The sequence below is a fragment of the Sipha flava genome, unplaced genomic scaffold (assembly GCF_003268045.1).
Source record: "Sipha flava isolate LNK unplaced genomic scaffold, YSA_version1 67_pilon_pilon, whole genome shotgun sequence".
Lineage (NCBI taxonomy): Eukaryota > Metazoa > Arthropoda > Insecta > Hemiptera > Aphididae > Sipha > Sipha flava.
Genome location: NW_020273607.1, coordinates 1106894 through 1125529, shown reverse-complemented (window position 1 = coordinate 1125529; position 18636 = coordinate 1106894). Strand labels below are relative to the sequence as shown.

The window sequence follows — 18636 nt, the reverse complement described above, 5'->3', positions numbered from 1 at the left end:
GGTACAAGATAGCCGTTTTAACGTTTCGCTCAGCCGTTGACTTTTTAAAGCTAATTAGGTTTGTACGATTGCGCGCGGTGTTATCAATTCGTACGACCCGTTTCCGGTTGGGGTAGGTCTTGAGCGGCGAAAAAAATTCGGTTTTCAGCGGCCGTTCGACTAGGCCGCACCGAACGTATACGGGTTTATGCGAAGCAAACATTGGACGCCGAGCGTTAACGGTTCCGTGTGCTGGGTGTTATTTTTTTTTTACAACACGTGTTCGCAACGAATCCGTTGAACGGCATGTGACGGGATATGTTTGATCGCGCGGCGGGACGATGGAATACGTCTTGAACGTGATTAATCATCGTTCATAATGTGTTATTTAAGACGCGCGAAGTAATACGAACGCGCTGCTAGAATCAGTCTTTTGGACACGATCCGAAACGACAAGACCCCGAAGTCGGTGATTAATTGTTTATGTTATTTTTTTCCGTTTCAGATCAACATTTCGCGGCGGCCGACTCGAACACTACGCCCGCCAAGTCATTCGTACCGTGCCGAGTGTGTGGCGACAAAGCGTCTGGGTACCATTATGGCGTCACGTCGTGCGAAGGTTGTAAGGTGGGTACAGCGAAATTGTCCATTACCTTACTCGCGACCCTCGAACCGTTATTGTACGCGACAGGCAGTGCTCGAAAATTGATTAGCCCCGTAGCCGCACCAGGTACTCGTGTCCGCGAAACAAATTTAAAGTTATTGAAAAGTATACAACGTTACGGTTTTTAACTTAACGTACTTTCGACGCTTTCAACTTTTAAAGCTTTTAAATTACTTCAACGTTATTCCTGGCCGTCGAACGAAAAGAACGTTATAAAATTCATAAAGTTCATTGACTTTAGATTTATCGGCAACGTTATTGTACTCGTTTCCCGTCGACATTTATTGTTAATCGATACGAACGATGAACGTAAAGATGTCTTTTGTGATTGAAAGCAGAATGTCCAAAAAGACGTATACCATCCCACGTGTTCTACTCAAAAAAAAAAAAAAATGGTGTAAAAGTAAACGTAAACGTAGTATTAAATATTCTCTGAAACACTGTAGAGTCGCTAGGTTTCCCCGATGTTCCTTTCAATTCGAGCTCTACAGCATAAGTGTGATATCGTATCCCGAACCGTCTGATAAATATACTCATGAATTTTGCATCTTATCGGATTGGGATGTCCTTTTGAAAATATATGCCATACAAAGAGGTGAATTGAGTGCAGAGAAACGAAATATTTGTTAAAACTTGTCTACTGGTCATGCCGTCGAGACGAAATCAGAATATTTCTGTCTTATTATTTTACCGTATATTCAATTTAATAAACATATAAATAGAAATCATACGTGAGGGGAAACAAGTGGTGCTCTCGCTTTACAGACGAGTGAAGATTTTTTTCGTAAAACTCTGAACACGACAGAACTTCCCATTTGTTCGACGATAATTTCCGCGTTCTCACTTTCCTGCGCATCAGACGAAAAACATGACTACAAGTAGACGAGTATACATCTCGACAAGCAATAACTATGAAGCGATGTTTCACCTTTGTACGTAAATTTAATGTGTACGTACATTTAGAGAAGTTGTGCGTTCCGAGATGATGTACTCTTGACATTAAACATACACAGCTAATTAATTTAACTGCGGACGATAATAATTAAAGAGTATACAGTTCGGACAGTACGTTAACTGCTGGAGTACAATGTGGTTCAACTCGCAGTCGTCAGAAAAAAATAGTTAAGTACACGCACATATACGTCGTATTACATAAATGTGTGTATTGTACGTGTATCATACATACGTCTGTAGTATACGTAGCGTTTTAATTGAAGGGGAATTGTTGTCTTTCCGCTTTGATGTATACACATACGTATATATATTTTTTTCTACAATCTATCAAATATGTTGACATGTATTGGAAAAACTAAGTTATGAAGTAGAATAAAAAAATTATCCGGATTGTTTCCTTTTTTGTTCTACTCCATTATCACGCACGCTCGAAAAATCTTTATTAAAACTACCATGGGCGAGTACTTACTTGATTCATTACAGTTTTTATACGGCAATACACTTTCCGTTCGTAGCATAATATCTAAAAACCATATACGAACAACCTCAAATCATACTCGATTCAATTTTGTAAAATTGAAAACTACATATACACTTAAATAAATAAATATATATATATAGTCCAGTTGAGTATTATATACTTTCTTGTTTTATTCTGAAGTGAACAAGTATATCAGATGGAAAAAGAGTAAACATGGTGGATAATGCGGTACCGTTGGACTATCCGGTTCCTTGACCTTCGGTGGTTTTTTTTATATAATCATTATAACACTTATAACGGCAGTATTTCATTTTTTCCCCTATTTTGCTTTTAAATCACGTATATATCAATGATCCCAATCCTATATCTATTTTGATGGGTTGAAAAGTGAACAAATAACAATAGTTGTCTAATATGTCATGTGTGTTTGTTTGATGCAGGGATTCTTCAGGCGGAGTATTCAAAAACAAATCGAATACCGGTGTCTGAGAGACGGTAAATGTTTAGTAATTCGATTGAACAGAAACCGATGTCAATACTGCCGATTCAAAAAATGCCTCACGGTTGGCATGTCAAGGGATTGTAAGTACAATCGTATTTCAAATTATTAACATTTAGTACTTCGATTAAAATAATATGGCATCAAGATAACTCAAAGGAGCTACGTGTAAAAAACAAACCTGATTAAAGTAATAAAATAATTATAATTTAAAGGTTGCAATTGGAGGTAAGTGTGCAGGAAACACCACTTCACAGAGCGATTTCAATAGGAAACACTTGTGTAGCGTATTTTTTTTAACGTACATCAAACTTTTTTTATTCTAAGGGAAAAAGCCTTTCCGATTTTTTTATAGATTTAGTATACCTCTACACATAATTATGATTTTTATTATTATTATTATTTTTTTTTTTTTTATCAAAGCTAATTAAGTAATAATCTTAAAAGCATATTTTTAACAACAATATATCAAGAACTGTTTAGAAAACAGTAAGGTATTATAGTGAATATATTTTATACAGAAAATATAACATTTCTTATTCATTTTGATAGCTTTTACATTTGAATACGTATTATCATAATATTACAGACGTTTTATTTATTTTTAAAATAAAATTGTCCAGTATATTAACAATTTTTATTTTTAAAGCATTAATGTATTGCTGGTATATATTTTTTAGAATACTCATAATACATAAATAAGGTAGTATCGTTTTCAGATTAAATTATTTTATCAATTTTTTATTTTTCGTCGTTCTGTCAGTTATAATCTATTATAAACAAAATCTATTTTTTTACTTAAATAAATCACAGTTTTAAGTTAATAATATATATATTTAACAAAAAAATAACAATATATACTCGTTTCAAGTAATTATTATTTATATACCAATGTATACAACGGCAGCGAAAGAAATTATTTTTATTCCAAATGGTTTGCATAATTATTTATTTTAAACTGCACGATGTTGTACTTTAAAAATAATTCCCTTAATTGAAATCTACTGACGTTTCATTTAATAATTATGTTTTATTTTTTTATTTTTCGTTTGTATCCAAAGACTAAACTTGAATTGCAAAATGTATCTCTGAATAAAATAATGACCCATTAAATATATGTTTTGGGGATGCAATGGGAGACCTACGCCTATCCCCTCCTACCAACGCCCATGGGCTATGGTTAAACACTTTTGACACCGGATTTGAGTTCAGTGGCCGAACGTCTACATTGAATATGAATCTACATATTTTAGACACAGTCACTCGAATGACTTGAAAACACCTACGGACGTGCGTACCTTTTATGTGCTATAGAAGCAACGTGCGTGCCAAATGTCAAGTAATTCTGGTTACAATATTTATCTACATTGATATTTGATGAATTTTATGTGTATCTATATTATGTATGGACAATGAAGATTAATCATAATTTTGAAAAATATTGTGAATCGTAAACATAAAAAATAAAGTAGTTTTCAGAAAATGCATTAATTTATAATTACTTTCAAAGTTATTTACATATAAATAATAATTCGTTTATTATATGTTTTAGTCCAATATTATTCCGAAAAAACATTAGTTCGATTATTAGTTAAACTAATGCGATTCAATACTTTAAAGACGAAAATATAATATACATGAAGTATAGCTTATTATAAATTATATGAAGACCTAAAAATAAAATATTAATAAAAAAACTATAAATAAAAAAAATTATAAAAAGTTTTTTATTACCACACAAAAGAAACGGATAAATATAAGCTTCATTCATAAAACCATTATAAATGTGTAAAATGTATTAAATATTTAAATAAACTCTAAGATAATAGATAAAGGAAAAATTCAATGACCGACGAGATATAGTTAAATAATTATTATTTGTGTAACATTAATGGATTCTCTAGAAAAACACTTAGAGACCGAACATTTCACATATTTCAATTGTAACACTTTTTTCTTCTTCTTCTATTATTCGGTGAAAAGTATTTTACAATGCATAGTATTTTCTATTCGAATCCATTATTCTTTTAGAACCGAAATACGTTATATATTACGATTGAAATTGCGAACCGCTTTGTCGATTTGAATGTTTGGATATTATGGTGAAGTTAAACCAATTTTTCTAAGTACTAAGAAACGCGATAAACGCGGACGTACTATGCATGCATTTGTTGTACTTTACTTGTCAACTTCTTACGCCATTACTGTAATTTTTACTTATCCTGTTTGATCAAACAGATCGTGTAACGCATTTCAGTAGTTACACCCAATGGCATCCTACGATAATCTTAACAGAGATCAACATTAAAACGTATAACTCTTTAGAAATTCAATATACTCCATTGTTCACGTTTTATCATCGTTCAGTTCAACAGCCCTTTATTAGAATCATAATCTGTAGTCACTTCTTCTCAGTCCAGTGACAAGTAAGAAATCAAACACACACACAGGCATCACGCGCGCTTAATACATTTTTTTTTTTTTGCAACCCTCCCCTCTTTTTCCATCATTTACAGTAATAATATCATTTAGATAAAACTTACTGACTTCCATGACTTGCACGAGAACAATAATTGTTCTCGATAATTAATTATTGTTGGAAGTTCGTTTTGAGTGTGGCAACAACGTGGTGTGCAGTTTGTTGAAGCAACATGAGTAGTGTAAGTTGATCCCACTGTATACTCTCCCGACGATATTATTTGCGACTAACGTGCGTGAAAATAATGTGCAAATGGCTGACTTAGAGGGGCAGACCAGAGAAGTTTGTGACGTGTATGGGTAAATATTATACTGTTTCGGATTTCGCTCGGTAGATATGTTTTTGTTTGACGGACAATGTAGGCAATTTCATTACGTATCTGTACGTTGTGTACCACGTGATGTACGAACGACAGGAGAAACGACCGAAATCACGCTAAAAATATATTGTTCATTTCGAGGGACTAGAAAATATTGATACGAATGTACTGTTGTATCATCGGTTTTGCGCCCTTCCTGCGCAACAGCGAAACTGTTAAAAGTAATATTATTTCGTGAAATTAAAACCCCGTGGCGATGACAGATAGAGAATGTCGAACATTCGACAGGATATGTACAGCGTAGTATTGTATTCCGCACCATACATTCTAGTAGCAGTGAAATTCAACTCCATTCACGTGGAGCAGCGACGCAAATAAGGGGGGATTAGGAGAATGAACAAATAAAAATGTCTTTTATCGGTCCTAATGAGACCGTCTCCGATGATATTCACTATTTGCGCTACCAACGTAAAATAAATCTCCTTGATTAATTGTTTTCAAATAGAGACCCTTCCTTTTCGAGAAACCATAATTTATCCGCAGTAGGAAGGAAGAATAAACGCAACAATTTAATAAAAAAAACGAAACTGACATTCTCGACGTCATTCGATTTTCATAGTATTCCCGTAATACATTTACCATGATAATGATTCGACCGTTCGTACCTAATCGTTGTAATAACTCAATACAGGGTTAATATAAAAGAAAAAGAAAAACTATAAGACATAGGAAATCATATTTTATTTGATAAAGTTATTCGGATGTTTATTTATCACTTACCTGCCGGTATTTAAAAGCTAAACCGTTTATATCCGTCGTAACAACGTGCAACAAAAATACATCAAACGGGTGCAAAGTGTATTAAAGCCATTGTAATAAATACATAAATACAATATATTCGCAAAAACGGAATCGAACGTAAAATAAAACAATGAACAATAGTGCACGGGATTCTCAACGATTTTTTTCAACTGTATTTTTAACGAACAGAGGAACGTGAGGATGGTGACAAGTTTTGCGTTCAAACTCGTCATCCCCCTTGCTCCAACAATGAACAACATTTACGAGGGTCAGTTACGATCGCATTATACGATCGACTGATCAATCACAAGTGTCCCATGCGATCCGTCCGGGGGTAGGAGGCGAGCGTGCGTTACGACCGAAATATTCGTATGTCTATATTCGTTGCTATTGATTCAATGTCTTTATAATTTCTTGGGGTTTTTTTTTTTTTTTTTTTTAATTTTCCTCTTTACCCATTATTATTAATTTTTCGTTTCCTTTTTTCCAGCCGTGCGGTACGGCAGAGTGCCGAAGAGATCTCGTGAACAGCTCGAGTCGGAGTCGAAGACCGTGTCGACCACCGACTCGATCGTGGTGGTGGCGGCCGCCCCGACGGCCACGACGGCTACCACGACGACGGCCGCGGCGGCGGCCAACGCGGCCGCGGCTGCTGCAGTGGCCGCAGCCATAGGGATCAGCGGCACGCCGACCGCGGTGGACGCGATGACCGGCACCGGGACGACCGCGGTGATCGAGACCAACGGCGGCGGCGTGTCCATATCGTATGACGTGATCGCGGCCATATCGCAGGCGCACCTGACTAACTGCGACTACACGGACGAGCTGACCAGAACGCTACTCCGGAAACCCGTAGCCTCTCCGGTAATTTTACGTAACGATAATCGCATTACCTCCGGTAATTATGTAACGCGACGTTATAGCTAACGGAACGAAAATGAACCGCGAGCGCCACCTCGGTTGTCCCTGCGCGGATGACACGAAGATGTTTAACGATTTTACGCGTCGCGTTGCCGAACGTAGGGCCGGCGTTGCCTTTCGCGAGATTCTGGGCAAAACTTATTTTACCCATAAAAATAGTCACCTATAGCCTGTAAGTCGCAACCAAGGGCAATAACATGTATGCAGACTCGGTATCGCACACGATATTGGGTAATGACTGATTAAATTTAAGAAATGCGATAAAATAAATTTCATATGTATTCCGGTTTCCATACTGTGCGGCGTCCCGTACGAGACATATTAAATATAATATTGTCGGTTTGTTAATTGGTTTTATATTATATGCAAACGGATTTTTTTGGAAATCGCTCTCACCAGGCTATCCACACATTTCACGTTTTATTTTACGAGATTTCCGTACATAATATTTTTCAATGAGAATTTTAAGCCCGAGATCCAGGACGAATGTTCTGTTTAGCCTCCCCTTGACGCCGGCCCTGACCGTACGGTTTTTCTTGAACCGATCCGATCGATCGCCGAACACGGGTTATTGTTACAGTGCTCCATATCGCGTTCTTCTTGGGTTCTCGATCGCGCACTACCGTTGTTGCGCTTCGTACCGTTTCTCAGCAATGGTTTTCAAACGTGCGCAAGGCAGCCGTGCCCCCGTACCGGATTCGCCGCCTCCTCGTGCCCAGTATTCCGTCGTTTTAATCTCGATCGAAACTCGAGTTTTGCGAACAGTTCGTTGGTAAAAAAAAAAAAAAAAATTTAAACAAAACGCGTACGACGGTGCCCATAGTGTGTAGTTTATTTTTTTCGGTAAAGCCGGATTTTATCGTTTGATTTATTACCGCGAACAATAATATCCTAGTTCTGCCGCGCCTCCCTCTCCTGTCTCCGGACGACCCGTACGCGCGCCCGTTATAACGACGATAGAAACGATATAATTATTACCACTTTCTTGCCATTATTAAAATCGTGCTCACGCAGCTTAACAACGTCGCACGACTCTGCATATCATTACTGGAATACGTTCTGTTGCACGAAGGGAGAGGGGGCGTGTGCGTGGGAAACGATATTTATCGACTAGACGCGGTGTAATCGAATTATTGGATATTATATTATACACTGCGCGCCAAAGATCGTTAAATTCACGGTGTTTCTACGCACGGACTGCGGCCCGTAAAAAAGTAATGGCGTGACGGCCGAGGATTTACGGACCGCTTTTTGGACCCCATTTCAGTCCGAAACTTTATACTTGCTCGGTGTACAGGGCAATTGCGACATGGTGATCGTCTCTTCGAGTACGCAGCTGTACCCGGCGTTTTCTTCACGAATGCCGTGGACCACCCTGTGTATACTATGTCCGCGAGTATTTCGCAGGTTTTTATTATATGGCTTCTTTTTTTTCCCCCGCCCGCTTTATATAGACTCGTCCCGTAGGTGTGATTCCGTAGAATTACTATACGTGTCTGGTAATATGTAACGGTAAAGTTACATAGGACTAAAAAGAAATGCTTTCGATTTCTTTTTATCGCATTCTGCTGTTCATCCCGGTTCTTATCCCCCGAAAAAAATATTGCAAACGACCACCACGTATTCAATATTATGTTACACGTGTGGACTGAAAACTTGAGTTGGTGTAAAATCCACGTGGAAGTGATCGATTCACTTCCGATCGATTTTTTCGATCGAATCTATCTGTATTATTATTGTTATTATTATTAATTTGTTTCTCTTTCGACCGCTTCCGCTTCTCGAAATCGTTGGTACAATGCGAAAAGGTAGTAATAACAAATAGTCGTTTTTCGACAAGTGCGTTGAGCTTCATAAATTATAGTCTTTGGTACGGCTATCGTGTCACAATACGTGTATTTATTTTCATTATCTATGTTTGTTTTTAAAATTTTGAAAACGAAGGACATATTCATTTTCTGTTTAAATTGGTCGCATTCAGGCGGTTCAAAGTTTACTCGTTCATCAAATATTTGCTAAATATTTGTCGAACAAGTTAAAAAATATAAATCACATTCATTGGTTATGGACTACCTTAAATAGAATTTAAATGCAATTTTTACGAGAAGCCATATTTTAATTAAATCGAAACAAACTTTTTATGAAACAAATTATAGTTTATAATTACCACTATAATTGGTTGAAATTAAAATTATTGTTGTTTAAATTTGTATAGAAAAGTTCATTTATTGTTTTCCAAATAAAAATATTTTTTTTAAAAAGACAAAGTCCGATATCCAGTAAAATTAAAATAAGATGTTTTACCTACAATGGTTCATAATATTAAATGCACAAAATTAATAAAATGTTGTAGACAATGTAATAGTGCCCGAGCACCAAAGGTCACATGTACAATGTAAATATTTTAATTAAAAATTGCGCAATATAATTTTTTCCTTTATTCTTATATTGTGGAATGTAATTAATTTTAAAAATATAGTAGGCTTAAAGATAAATTGTTACCGTGTTGTAAAAGCAAATTAATGCCTTTTAATTAAAATAAGTCGAATTTTCGTTCGACTTCGTACTATCATACCATTAATAAATATTGTTCGCATTATGCCATGCTTTAGCTGTTTATTCTGAATTTGATTTTTTAAATTCGTTTTTATCTTACATGGCAGAAGATCAATTTTTTTCGATCAAAACGTAATAATTTAATTCTTCACCGTGACAAAAATTAATTGAAATTCATGTACAAAAAAAAAAAAAATGATATTTTTCAGTCTTTCACTGTGTACCATTATTTATACATAACATGCGTTATCGTATAATATGTAATGATAATAATTATTATTATAATTTGGTCCATTAATTTTGAATTTTGTTTATTATTTTTGAAGCCCGGTAAGGGATGTACAAGTCCAGATATTGCGCCAACAACAGCGGACACCGAGAAAAAGCAAAAGATATGGTTGTGGCAACAGCTAGCTGCACGCATCACGCCCACTGTGCAAAGGGTAGTGGAATTCGCAAAAAGAGTACCAGGTACGGAAAAACATTTTCGTTTTACGTTTGCCGTTGGCGTTGATCCGCATACCGAGTCCGGCACATTAAACCACAACGCAACCTTTCGTTTGTTCCGATACAGGTTTCGTAGACCTCAGTCAAGACGACCAACTGATTCTCATAAAAGTGGGATTTTTCGAATTGTGGCTGTGCTACGTATCCAGATTGGCCACGGAACTTTCGCTGACCTTCTACGACGGCACGTTTATCACGCGACAACAACTGGAAATTATTTACGACGTGAGCATTCATTGTTCGGCTTCGAACGGTTACCTATATGTATCGATCGTTAAAATCTTCGAGTCACACGTTCCGCGTACATTTTTCCGCGTCCTTATCGCAATACCGTTATACTATTAACGCTGGTGAATTCTTTTTATCGTATTTCCACCAAAGGGTTTGAAGCAAGGAGAGGGGGGAGGTTGTATGAGATACGGACGAACTCCATGAAGCCATTAAGGATTCGACATTCGTACTTTGTACTTAATTTTTCTTGACGAAGAGTTAAATTAAGTTTTCCGACCCGTATTTTGAACGTCAGTGAAGTAGACTTTTTGTAAATAGTTACATCTTATAAGTTTTATAAATCCGTATCTTTTCGTAACCTTATAAATTTGGAAATTAAATTCTTAATTCATTCACGACCCGGCAATAATAGCTTATCGCCTCGGTTCTGATAAAATTAATATACCTACTTCAAATATCATTTTCACTTCTTTATATTATATGCATATTGTCCTTTCTAATTGAATAGCTATTATGATTTTTCCACAATTATCATGAGCGATGATCATATTTTTTTTTGTCTTTCCATTAGATAAGTGTGAACACAAATACTGACCCAAACATGTGTACGGCGTCTTATGAATTATGGCTATCGATTAGTTCTACAAATGTAAAATGCAAATTTTTTTTTTTTTCGCGGAGACGTAATTATAAATACACATAAATATTGCTATATAAAACGCATCTATTGCTGTTTCCCGAAAGAATACATTATTAAAGTTTTCATCATTTTATTCGACATTGAAAAAGTTAAATTTCAGTTCAAAGATTACACGTTGTCAATAGACTTTTGAATATGCATCACTATTGAAATACATCATTAACTAGGAATGTAAATAAACCACAAGGCTTGGTTTACTTTGATAATTGATGCGATTAAAATGTCGAAGGGTAAACCGCATATAATCTGTGAACCATCTCGAAATCATTCCAGAAATAGGACTCAACCCAATTTAATCGATTTTTTCTACTAAAATATAGCATTTCATTTAATGTCATTTATCACTTAACCGTAAATAACAACAATTAAAAGGTTAAACAATGAATTATTTATTTAATCTCGTAATTTATTTGATACAGACATTTATGCTGACAGCTCACAGGAAATTTTAGTTGGAAGAATCAAAATTAAGTTCGAAATCATTAACACATAGTATGCAACAATAAACTATATTATATTATACGTACGAATAGTCAAGATTTTTATTTTATATTTGAAGATGATTGTTATCATATTCCGTTAATATTATAAATTTATATCCGTAACCAATCAAATAAAACCAAACTAGTATACAACTTCTTCAAGTAATAAATGTTGTGTATTTAAGAGTGTAATTCAAACTTAAAGTAAATTAACACATAGTCAAAATAATTTCTTTGAAAAATTTATTTAATTTGGATTATGATTATAATGAATGAATTGTAAACTATTGAAGAAATTATACGTTTATGTGAATTCTTAATGTACGTGTAAAAATTATGAAAAATCAGTAAAATACCATTGAAAGTATTTACCTATCGACAGTGCTCGACTTGAGGGGGGACATAAGGGAACGGAATACCCCAACTAATTCTCAGAAATTTTTGGAGACGCTATTTTTTTTTAAAGCAAACGGAGTCCCCCTTCTTTAATTTTACCAAATCAAGTACTGCCTATAAACAATATTGATCTATGTTTTTCGCCTATGACCTGAATTGTATATTATTATATGTATATTAGTGAATCGATGAAGTGCTGTGTCTCATTTTTGTTGTGATTTTTTTCTGTTTAAAGAAATTATGAAACTATATTCTTGAATAATTATAAACGATTCACACGAAATGTGTCAGTTCATACGATAGAATTCGGTCTGTGCTTTATTGTTGTAATGGTGTAACTATATGACCGTACAACTACGAAAGATGATTATAGTTGACACGTGGACAAATAATAAAAATAAAACACGTGTTGCAACGTATCTTAACACGTCATAACGTTCGCAGGTGGAATTCGCCACAAATGTATTCCAGTTGGTGACGTTTTTCAACAGTTTATCACTCACAGACACTGATGTCGGTCTTTTCGCCGCCATCGTGCTGTTAACGCCGGACAGACCAGGTGTCTCGGATGTGAAAACCGTGCAGCACAGTCAAGATCGGATCGTGGAAGCATTCAAGCTGCAAGTAAGTTGAAATCTAATTAAATTTAAGTTAGATACGTATACAAGGTTCTAGAATTTCAATGCCATGGAAGCCAGAAGCTGTCGAATTTTTAAGGGAGGGGTGAGGCCAAAAAACCTCACATATACCCCACAAATGTTCTTTGCCAATTGTAGATCAAATTGAACTTCAGTGAATATTTTTATCTTGAATTTAGAAAAAAATATAAAAGTTGTAAACTAAAATTAAACACGAGAAGCAATAATGTTTGAGTAACAATAATTGTTATTCACTCCTCCGTCCATTGGTTGGAGCTATACCTATTATATTTAAGTTACGCGTTCCGTCACTAGGCATACTCGCTTAACTTCAAAATAAAATTAGAAATAACAAATAAATGAAGGTTTTAAAATGAATATTTTGAATTTTCAGCTGAGCAAAGGTCATGGAGGAGATCAGAATTTGGCCGAAGCCGTGTTGTCGAAATTACCTGAATTGCGAAGCATTGGTGCCCGACATGTAACGCACCTCGAATGGTTTAGGTTACACTGGCACATGTTGAAATTGCCACCGCTATTCGCCGAAATATTCGACATACCCAAGTGTGAAGAAGACTTGCATCAAGGCTGAATTATTATCTTTCTATTTTATTGTTACAGGTTTTTTTTTTTTTTTTATAACGTTTCGTTTTTTTACCTGAAACGAATCGGATACTTCCTAAATAATGAACAAAATGTGTTTACAATCAAAAGCGAAAAATATTAATAACGATTTAATACATTATATAATATATGTATCATGTGTTGTAAAAAGTGACGTAAAACAATCTTGAACTGAGTGATGCATTGTTAGCGCTTTATTAGCCCGAAATATTTAACGCCATAATGAATAACGTGCATCCAAACGCGAGAGTATAATATAGCATTGTATTATAACTTCTTGCCGTTCGATCAAAGATAAATATACATTATGTATAAATATATTCAGTGCTTGGAAGGAAAGCATTCTACTTGTCCCTTTAAATTCATTCAATTTTAAGGGCTTTATGATGAATCGTCTCTAGAATCCAGTTAATATAATGATGGAACATGAACATCTTTTCTCGTTACTTCGTTCGCTCTTTTCTTAAATACGAGAGCAATTCGAAACATTAAATTCTACAATTCAGTCGATAAACTTTTCCATGTTTAATATTTCATAGTAATTGTTAATTATTCTGCTTAATTAATATCGATATTATACATAATAGATATATCAGTATTACCAAACCTATGCATTTCATATTATTTGGTTTTGACTACTTATTATTTTTAAAACATGAATTGAATATAGGCCAGTATATTATTGGCGACGTTGTCGTCCGTCTGACGCACGCAAGTTTTCGTTGGCAGTGTTAGTAAAATAAAATAAAGTGATTTTCGTAAATACTTTACTATCTGTGTAATTTTACAAAACGTCATTACCATCACAATATATTGTGATCAAATTTGATATTATTAAACTTATTTACAAAATTATTATTCCGATGTTATTGAATTAATTCGACAATTTTATCTGTATTTTGTATTATTAGAAATGTATTCGTCATTGTTTTCTAATGCATCAACTTAGTCTTCAAATTCCACAAAATAAGTCTACCCAAGTAATAAAATATGTCAGAAGCATTGTCAATTATAAACCATTTAAATTTTTCAATATATTTTTTTTAAATAAAAAAACGAAGAATGAAAATAAGTTCCATTTTAGGGACGAGAACTAAAGAAATAATTCATGTCTTTTAACTGGGAACTGGAACTGAACGATAATTAAATCCTTTACTAAATTAACTTTCCGAGCACTGTATATATTACAACTGTTAAAATGAGCAATAAAATACAAAAACTTATATCATCTAATTAGAATAATTCAATGTAAAATGAAATAAACATGAATAATAAATACATATTTTAATATAGGGTATACGTACAAAAAACAATCTTGTATGATAAGAATTATTCTTTTAATTGAATAGTTAGAAATTCAATGACGATCAAAATTTCATCTTAGTAACGTTGATGACGTTCTCGATTCTTGTTAGGATTCTTGCAATAATATTAATCATTTTCATATCATACATATTTTTTTTTTTTTTTAATCACATACCTAATGTGTTCAGGGCTTAGTGGAGTATGGATAATATCATCATACTTATATAGTATTATGTAATTAATTATAATTATATAAATACATATATATTTATTGTATATTGTAATAGCTCCCTTTTTCCTTTCTATATAATATTACGATGTATTTGGCCTGAAAATGTGTTTTGTCTTTGTACTGTGTTCATCAATGACAATCTTGAGTTCGTTTAAAAAGACAAAAGAAAAATGATCTAAACAATGTTTTATATTTGATTATTATTGTACGGTAAAAATAATTTAAATTAATTTTATGTTTTAATTTTTTTTTTTTTTCTATGGAAAGTTAATAATTTTTTATTGTATTATGATTTGATTTTCTTCGTATATATTTTCTTTTTTTATAATTTCACTAGTCAACTGAAGCAATTTGGTCCAGCAACTATAAGCAAGCAAAAACGCTTTTTTTGTGATATATTTTTTTAGTTGAATTTTGTGTTATTTTATCTTTTTACATTCCATAGATATACCTACTTTTTATATTTTATTTGTAGGCTTTAAGTCTTAAAATTTTAATACATTTTTGCGATTATTTATTATAGCTCTTACGCTGTTATTGTTATTGTTGTTGTTAATAATTTTTTATTAGTTTTACAAGTTAATTAACAATGTACAACTGTTGTGCAATATGAAAAGTGCAATTCCAATGGGAACCATCTTATGACCCGGATTTTCTGTCAAGACTTCAACTAATTTTTTTTCTCTATTTCTCTTCATATCAATACACTAGCATGTAAACGCATCAAAATAATACATTCACACATACTCACATACAAGCGTATGCGCTCGCTCATATTCAGTGCTTGGATTATTGTAATAAGCAATTAACTTCGAGTTAATACATAAATTCTAAAATACCTATTAGAAAAGTCGTCATTCGTACATTAATTTATATAATGCTTCATATATACTATATGTTATCGATTAATTTTACTAATATTTTCGTCAATAAATTATAGTTTTTTGGGAATTTCAACTTATTTATTATTATTATTATCCTGTAAACAGTGCCGGATCTAAAGGTGAAACAAGTTTATATGTCTGCTCCAGTCACTGTTGATATAAGGGTGCTCTTATGTTTACGAAATTTAAAAAAAGTTATTAACATTCTCCGTACTTACTTACGTACCACCTACGTAAGATCACGGCATTTTTTTTTTAGCCCCAGTCATCAAATATCCTAGATCTGACACTACCTGCAAATTAAAATTAAAATAAAACTAAAACATAACATTATCTATACATAATTCAAGCACTGATTCTTACATTCATAAAATTACAGATACACACACACACACACACACACACTCTGAAACATTAATGTATTCACAGGGTAGATTAGTTATTTCGTTAAAAATACAAAATGATTAGAATTTCTTTTTTTTATGGATAATATATATCATATCTTTAAGGTTTTTTTAGAGTAATTGTTGAACACCAAGATAGATCGATGTGTATTTTAAGAAAATAATATTAAATTTTAAATTAAAAATGTTATAAGTGACAATCACATAATACTGAAATGGACTCACCTTTACCTTTCGCAATAATTAGGATAATGTTATATATTTTTTTTAGATCTTAAAATAATATTCATTATCGAATAAAAGCAAATAAATTGATTTTTGTTTTTGATTTTGCTGTTTGTACAAAGTTTCTTATTCGTTAATATTATAGTCTATAATTTTCTTATACTTAATATGGTTTTGTTATTAATAATTGCATTTTAATTAAAATAATATACAATTGTTGAACAGTTTTAGACAAATTTTTATTATATTTATTTTAGAGAATAGATCATGATTCATGTAGATGTGGTTCTTTATTTGTATTTGAAACTGATTAATTAGCAAATTTAGCAAATGCTATCGCTAATAGAAAAACATCTTTTTTCTACTTTTTTATCGAAAGGAATTTAATTATAGCGTTATTTTGAGTAATTAGAATTAATTAGTTTTTTTTATATTTAAATATATAATCGAACAATTTTCATAACATGTTTACCTCGTTTTAAAAAGTTAAATTTATATATTGTAATGAGTAGCTGAAAATGTTGATAATCGGATGGAACAGTTAATACAAACTAAAATAAAAAAAATTATTAAAATTTAATATTGTATGAAATACTTTATGTATCTGTAGTTTAGCTTATTTAATTATTGTTTAGTTTGTTGTATAAAAACACCATTTTAATTAGATTGTATTACTATAATTTTTTTTATGATTTTGTTTAACATATTTGAATTTTTTAATCAGAATATGAATATAGATAAATCTTGTCAAAATGATACATAGGCGTGTAGAAATCCTGCATATAAGCTTACATATTTACTTACTATTATTTATTTTATAGTATATAATATTATATGAGTATAATATTTTCTTGTTTTTTTTTTTCTTTGAGCGCGGTACTTACCGTATTATTAAATTATTATTAATTATATTGTTGATGTTTATAGATCAATAGACTAATATTAAAATTACTTTTGTAATATAAATGTCATTTATTTAAGTTATTTTAATTATTATGGAGTAGCTACTTTGACAAAAATATATATATATATATATATATATAAATTGCATTATTAACAGTTACATAAATTATATTATGTATAGGTTCGTCTTTTGTTTGTCAGTATATATTATGTACTTGTGCTTGTTATACTTTATTATGTTCGAGTTTTATTATTATTTTTTTATTGATATTTTATTTAGCAATACCCAATAGTACAGAAAATAAACCGTTTATCGGAATCTTCTTAAAAACCTTGCGTTACTTTTATTTCTATTGTTTTTCCTTTAGCCGTAATGACGATTTCCGATCGGTTATTTCTATATCAAAAAACATAGGCAATAATTATTGTTTATGATTCTCTGAACGAACAACAATTTAAGGGTTGTTAGGGGTTATTTTGAATAGATAGACATTTGCACTTGATAGCCGGTAAATTATATGAACATAGATAGTTTGTAAGACAAAAATACAGTAGATGAATGTATGTAATAATTATGCACAAACTTCTTTAAATGTGTAGTTATGAACATTTAACTTATAAAATCAATTTTGTAATAGACGGGTAGTATTATTTATTCTTGAATCATCAACTGAAAAATACCAAACCTCCTTTTGTGTCAAACATGATTACAAATCTCCGTAAACGAATAATCATATGGTTTTTTTTTTTTTTTTTTATAGTAAAATGTTAAAATCCGTATTTTAATAATCCGTATAATAAGAGAATACGAATATGAATAAATAGACAAATGGCAATAAAATTGATATAAAAGGTTATCTAATGATAGCTATCCTTTGAGAACTATTCAATTGTTGTTATTTTATATTTTAATTTATTCATAATGTTAAGAGCGTGGAGAGTAAGATTGTAGGATATTATGTATGAGAATTAATAGTAAATAAGAGGATTATTGGAAATTTTGTAGTTTAGTATGAAGCTTTTTATAGTATTTATTCACTAGTTCCTCAATAATTTCAAATTAATTTGTGACGTATCAAGGAGCTATTTGAGACGGAACATTATGAACTGAAATTATTTTATGGTTCGTATTCGGAATATAATATGATGAGATATTAGCATCAAGTTAACAAACTTACATTCGTCCAGGGGCGTATCTAAAAATATGAAACAGGGGGAGAAGGTATAATTTGTATTTACAGAAAGACAAAATATATAACTATACTAAACACATATGTACATATGTATATTAGTTATAATACATTTTAAGTTTATAAAATAAGAAATATTATGTTAATTACCTACTCTTTTGATCAATCTTAAATTAAAAACATATCTATTAAGTATTTATTACATGTTCACATAATATATAACACGTCCAAAGGTCTAAAAATTCTTAGCTAATCCTTCCCT

The 18636-nt window shown here is 32.2% G+C and overlaps 1 protein-coding gene across 3 annotated transcripts in view; it reads left to right on the top strand.

Moving 5' to 3' along the window:
• Positions 1-15022, top strand: part of LOC112691927 (ecdysone-induced protein 78C-like) — a 51597-nt gene extending 36575 nt beyond the window's left edge. For 2 of the 3 annotated variants that reach the window (XM_025566384.1, XM_025566383.1), the window contains 7 exons: positions 485-606; positions 2519-2660; positions 6667-7040; positions 9980-10124; positions 10228-10385; positions 12414-12593; positions 13002-15022. In XM_025566384.1, the coding sequence (XP_025422169.1) occupies positions 485-606; positions 2519-2660; positions 6667-7040; positions 9980-10124; positions 10228-10385; positions 12414-12593; positions 13002-13199 (1319 nt within the window). In that variant the 3' untranslated portion in view covers positions 13200-15022. The remainder of the gene's footprint in view (positions 1-484; positions 607-2518; positions 2661-6666; positions 7041-9979; positions 10125-10227; positions 10386-12413; positions 12594-13001) is intronic. The other variant, XM_025566385.1, reaches the window with a different exon arrangement.
• Positions 15023-18636: the final 3614 nt, after the last annotated feature.